At 39.0% G+C, this 5,925-nt stretch overlaps 1 protein-coding gene across 1 annotated transcript; it reads right to left on the bottom strand.

The window, feature by feature from the left end:
* Positions 1–5,432, bottom strand: capn12 (calpain 12). Its single transcript, XM_010796063.1, has 16 exons — positions 5,310–5,432; positions 5,157–5,234; positions 4,494–4,681; positions 4,165–4,412; positions 4,069–4,080; positions 3,875–3,954; positions 3,348–3,470; positions 2,689–2,725; positions 2,517–2,588; positions 2,382–2,427; positions 1,968–2,029; positions 1,653–1,721; positions 1,493–1,571; positions 1,261–1,377; positions 650–702; positions 1–562 (listed from the first exon to the last, which is right to left on the bottom strand). Exons 1-16 carry the CDS (start codon positions 5,390–5,392, stop codon positions 536–538), a joined length of 1,374 nt encoding a protein of 457 aa, XP_010794365.1. The 5' UTR covers positions 5,393–5,432; the 3' UTR covers positions 1–535.
* Positions 5,433–5,925: the final 493 nt, after the last annotated feature.

The raw sequence follows: 5,925 nt of genomic DNA, 5'->3' as shown, positions 1-5,925 counted from the left end.
CACCTTTAAACACATCTTTAATGATGATATCGATTTCATTACAATGTGAAGTAATATAATTGTATTACATAACAATTAAATGATACTCATGCATACTCTGCATATTATATTGTATACATTGTGTTTATGTGTATGTGTAAGGGCATCTTCCTCGTACATTTTGTATACTTTATATATTAAAGTTGTTATATTATTGATTAATATTCAATTATTATACCTCCTATTTATCCAAATCCTTACCTTTCCTTTGTGGGTAGTGTTCTGGGCAGCAACTGCATTTGAATGTGCAATCCTGTATTGTATAATGACAATGAAGCTGACCTTTAACCTATATCAGGCCATATCCATAAGTATAACGAAAGGTACATGAATCATAAAGAATAAAACAATGGCTGAGCAACGCGTGAACTAAGCCACCGCTGTTGCTTTGGAATAAGGTTTTAAATACACTTTATATTTGTCTTCGTTGTTTAATAATCAACGGCATGCTGTGTTCAGCTGGGTGTAAGATAGAGACCCTCATCACAAAGCGTCTTCACACTGTCAGGAACTGAAGCAGCCACTGTGGAGGAACAGCAGAGAGCAGAAACAATAAGAAACGTGTTCAGGTCACCATGAACACACAACACAGCATTTGGCAGATACTCACAGAGTTGATACCTCTGTCTTTCACCTCCTGACTGGTTTCTGATTCATACAGCGCTGAGGAGAAGAGGGAGGAAATGACTGTATTCAGTATCACTGCAACAATGAATAACTTCTGCATCTGGTTTAGATCCTGTCGAGAAATCTGAATTTATTTAGTAATAGCCCTAATATGAATAAAACGTATAATGTAAACCAAAACATGAAAATATTTCACTCAAATGTTCAATTTAACTTGGCCAAAGGTTACACATCTTAATCATAACAAGGGAGACATGATAAGTATATTTCAATTAGGTAAAGGAATAATACAACAAAGAAAAAGTCTGAGTAAGTAAAAATTGCAAAGTACACATGTATTATCAGCAAAATATACTTAATGTATCAAATAAAAAGAATTATTTTTGCATCAACATTTTACTGTGACTGATATACTGCTTAAGTGTCCTTGTTAGATTTTTTAGGGTTAAGTGCAGATGGGTCAAAAATAAAATACCACTGTAGAGCTTACTGTGTGTGTGTGTGTGTGTGTGTGTGTGTGTGTGTGTGTGTGTGTGTGTGTGTGTGTGTGTGTGTGTGTGTGTGTGTGTGTGTGTGTGTGTGTGTGTGTCTTACCAAAAAGCTTCTGCATCCTGGTGACACATGACACATAGCTGTGGAAGGGCATGTGAAGTTCTCCTGATGCAAAGCGCTCAGACAGCAGCTCAACCACCTTGCTATCACACTGCATTCCTGAGAAACAGAGAAGTGAACAACGGTGTGAAAACCAAACAACCACCACAATAGGTGCACAGTGTGGCGTGTGTGTGTAATTGTGTATGTGTTTGTGTTTCTGTTGTGTGCCTACCAACAGCTTGCAGCGCTGTGCTGAGTTCAAAGGGGCTCATGGTCCCAGAAGAGTCCTCATCAAACTGGAAAAAGATGGACTGAAAAAGAAAGCAGCATCAGAATAAGCAATGACGTCACAACCCAATTTTTAATACACACTGACACACAAACACACACACCTGCATATGTCGCAGACTGGACAGCAGGGTTTCTGTTTGTTTACGGGTGAGACTGGAGCGCCCTTTAGTCTGTCAGCAGAGTTAAGGAAAGAAGACTGAAAAGGTAAAGTTATGAGGAATGTTAATAAAGTTTTGAATGATACCAGAGATCAATTAAGTTAATAACTCAAGAAAAACCCGTTATTTCTGTAGGACAGAGTAAACTAGACATACATGCAGAGCAGTCAAAGTCTAACAAGCTTAACAAGCGTTCTGAACTACAAGGAGACTGGATTTTGAGTTATATTAAAGAATATACTGAGGACAAAAGGATACATCCTCTCCAAAGATGAGCTGTCGGCATGTCTCCAGTGGCAGATGGTAATCTTTCTCAAGAGCTGTGATTACAGGAAGAAAGGCGCAGATTGATGAACTGAACGAAAACAATGGTTTTAATTGAATTAAGATGGGGAAAGGTGAAGGCAAGGACAAGTTTAATCACTTTTATTACTTATTACTTTATTGCCAAACTCGATGTCCTCTGACTGCAGCTACATGAGTTTCTGTCTAGACTGGTGGCGACCTCTGAGGCTCCACTAGGCCAACTTTTAAGAGAAAGCTTTACTACTTTGCTCCCATCTAGTGGCCATTACGGGTATTAGATAGTCAAATACCACTTTTTGGGAAGCTTTGTGTTATTTTCAGATGCAGCTAAAACATGTGAAACCTAATATATTTAAGATGTTTTACCTGTGTTGAACAGCTTCATGAGCTCCTTGGCATTCAGTCTGTCATCCTGTCGGGGGAGACAAAAGCAATACCATGAGCAAAGGCCTCAAATTCACACTTTTATAAAAAACGAATAAAGTGAGGATGACTTCTTACAGGGCCGGCATCCTCATCAAAAGTTTTCAGAACTTTCAATTGATCCTCTGGAGAGACCGGGGTAGCCATTACCTGTTTGGCACAAACACAGAACAAACGTAAACATATAATAATCTTTTAGTCAGCTGCAGATGGGTGACATGTGTGGAGTGGATGAGACAGATAAACTCACCGGGAGGAACCCAGAGGAGCAAGTGAAGTCCTGAGTCCTGAAACAAAAAGTCCACAACAGATTGTCTCTTTCATTAATTAATGTTATACAATTAGAAATAATGTATTATAATAAGTTGATTCACTAATGCATGCTGGCTCGATTTAGACTTCAAAATTATTTTTATTATCTTCCTATTAAAATTATTTAAAGAATCTGAAACTCAGGGGTATCTCCTGTGAAAGTTAACATACCTTGGAAATAATCAAGTAGGGGAAACACAACTCAGCTTAAATGTACCTTACTTGCTATGTTTCTTAGAAACCTAGAAATAATTAATAAAGTGGTCTGCCAATTAATAAGAAAAAAAAACATTAATTTCCACTCCAGGAAGCTGAAGAGGGTGATTATAGTTATAATGAGTACTAGCGCTCAGCTGTGTAATTGACTGTTGTTTCTGACAGAAGCCATGATGAATCAGCCTATTGCTATTAAGACTAAATGCAATTTTCTAAATACACAGTAGCTTAATGTTGTATGTTCGAGTGTAGGTACAGGGGAGTTTGGGTGACTATGATTGGGCCTTTGAGAGTGGAGGAATAATAAATTCAGCAAATAAGTCTTCTTTTGATTTTTGTTCCATGTTTTAAGCCCCCAATGCTAAACCCCTTCCATCTTACCCCAAAGTGTTTCCGGTCTTGGCAAAAATGCGGACATAGAACTCTCCGGGCTGGTTGGGTCGGTAGGTAGACGGCACGATGATGTAGTTCCCCGGGTCCAGATGCATCTTCCTCCACGTTCCCCTGCGGGACGTCATAGATAATGAGTTACATTTATACATTTACACCATTACGGCCATATACAACCATAAGTACTTTTGGATACATTTTATGGATTGACATTGTTGTTTTATCTGTATGTCCCTCACTTGGTTATTGGCGGCCCTGGCTAAATTATTATAATTTTTCTTTGGATGAGAAAGTATTTTATTTTTTGCAAAAGGTTGGAAAACTACTACTTTTGAGGAACCGATTTGTTACATTGAGAAAAACATTTGAAGGGATTACTCTTGATTGACGGCACATTAATCACAATAAGCAACATTTACAGTGGCCTATAGTACTAAGTGAACAAAATGCTGATTTTATCAAAAGGTTATTGAAGAATTACAAATGAACAGTCATTATTCTTCATGATGCTGTTTTACCTCTGAGCCATATATTTTCCAGAGCGACCCACGGGGCGAGTGGTCATGAAGAAGTGGCGGCTCAAACACGCACCCTGGAGCTGTATGAAGAAAGATATTACAAGACCTTTATACATTATTACTGAGAATATTGGATTATTGTTATTATTTCAAGCAGATAATGATTATTTCTCCATTGGCCATAAACCACTTACCTCAGTTGGAACCTGCAAATGAAAGAAACAAAAAGACAGATGTTAGTTTATTCAGGAAACAATATTAATTCAATAAATACATAAAACTCATGTGACCTGATAGATGTGGAAAGCAATGTGGAGGAAGTTGAGTTTATTCTTCTGCCTGCGGTCTTTCTGCAGCATCTCCACCAGCACGGTGCACTTTTTTGCTTTCTGCTTCTGTTTCTCTGCTCTCTGCTTCTCCTCTGCGGTCATCGGCTCATCATCGTCGTCATCTTCGTCATCATCATCATCATCCTCCAACTGTGGCTGGTCCTGCTCCGTCAGAACCAACTGGTACTGAGGATTTTTCCAGAAGGATCCTGAGGGAATAAAAGTTTGATGAATAAAAAAAAAAGATCTATGGAGCTTTAATGTATGTAAATGTATAGACTTTAACATACGGTTGTATCTGCGGCTGCCACCAGCAGTACTTCCCGTTACCCAGAATCCTTCATGTTCAGTGATGTTCCAGATAGACGGGGAGGCAGGAGAGGAAGGGGAGGCTGTGATTCCCTCCTCAAGATTGTCAGGATTCAGACTGCAGAGCTCCACGATGTCAAACTGGTTGTGGAAGTCCTCGACACTGATCCTGATAGAGTGGAAGATTTACATCAGAGAGCTTATAGTTTTCAGAGCCAGTATTCACTCAATTTCTTTAGATAAGTACAATTTCAAAGTACTTACTTTACTTGAGTAATAGATTAGTTAGAAAATGCATACTCACAAAGCTGAAAACTATTTTTTAGAGATACGTGTTCTCATCTGACAGCTCCACAACCAACACATGATGATCTTACATGATGCATATATGTAGATTACACTACAGCAGTTAATTAAGCAGTGGAAATTAAATAAGAAAATACCAATGGACACCAGTAATATGCAGTTTACTCGTTGATGCAACAGTTAATTTAATCAAGACACATACAAATACTGAAAGTAATCATTTCCCTTTTACTTAGGAAAGGCTTTTAACGCAGGACTTATACTTGCAGTGGAGTATTTTCACAGTGTGGTTTTAGTGTTTAAGTAGAGGAGGAGGATTATTAAGTACCTCCACTTACCAGAACTCTCCATCTTCTTTCTTCTTCAGCTCAATCCTTTCTTTCTCCTCTTTGACCACGTCATCCCACTCCTTACTCCTGCAGCCACACAAAGAGAAAGTGAGTGGGTGAGCTCTTTCTTTACAAACGTTAAAAAACAAGAAGCTTACTCACTTGTCACTCCAGGGTCCGCGATACTCGATAAAACCCCAAGGGTTCCTCAGCCTCAGCAACGAAATCTCATTGGACGCTTTCATCACCTGTTGAGTGATGAGAGAAGAAACTCATTCTAAAATATTGTTTGGCGGTTCTCAGTGTGTTACTTGTAATAAGAGATGAGTCAAAGGTTGGCCAAAATATATCCACAAGGTCATGAGTAGCTTTTCTGGAGCATTTGATCGTATCACATGGTCGTCTACTGTCCAAAATCAAGAATGAGATTTACAATGTTTAAAGGGGCCCTGTTATGTGTTTTTGGGGGTTTCCCTTTCCTGTAGTGTGTTAAATCAACACATCCTCACTCCCAGGTCGGCCTATGTTGACGTTATGTCAAGTCCCCTGTGTCGGCTTTTTCCAACGCAAGGGGGCGGCCCTTCTATATAGCTCCCTAAACGTATGTTGTAGACCAGGGGTTCTGGCGACCCCCTGTCGACGGGGGGGTGCTAGTGAATTAATTTGTTTGTAAAGTTTGAGTAAAAGAGCCTCGTTGCGGGGAAATTATACAGATGGCTAGTCCGCCCCTGAAAATGTCTATGCAAACGTTATTATTAATAATAATAAAAAAATAAAA

Source organism: Notothenia coriiceps, unplaced genomic scaffold, assembly GCF_000735185.1.
Source record: "Notothenia coriiceps isolate Sejong01 unplaced genomic scaffold, NC01 NC01_scaffold00037250, whole genome shotgun sequence".
NCBI classification, from domain to species: domain Eukaryota; kingdom Metazoa; phylum Chordata; class Actinopteri; order Perciformes; family Nototheniidae; genus Notothenia; species Notothenia coriiceps.
This window is presented reverse-complemented; position numbering and strand designations above follow the sequence as displayed.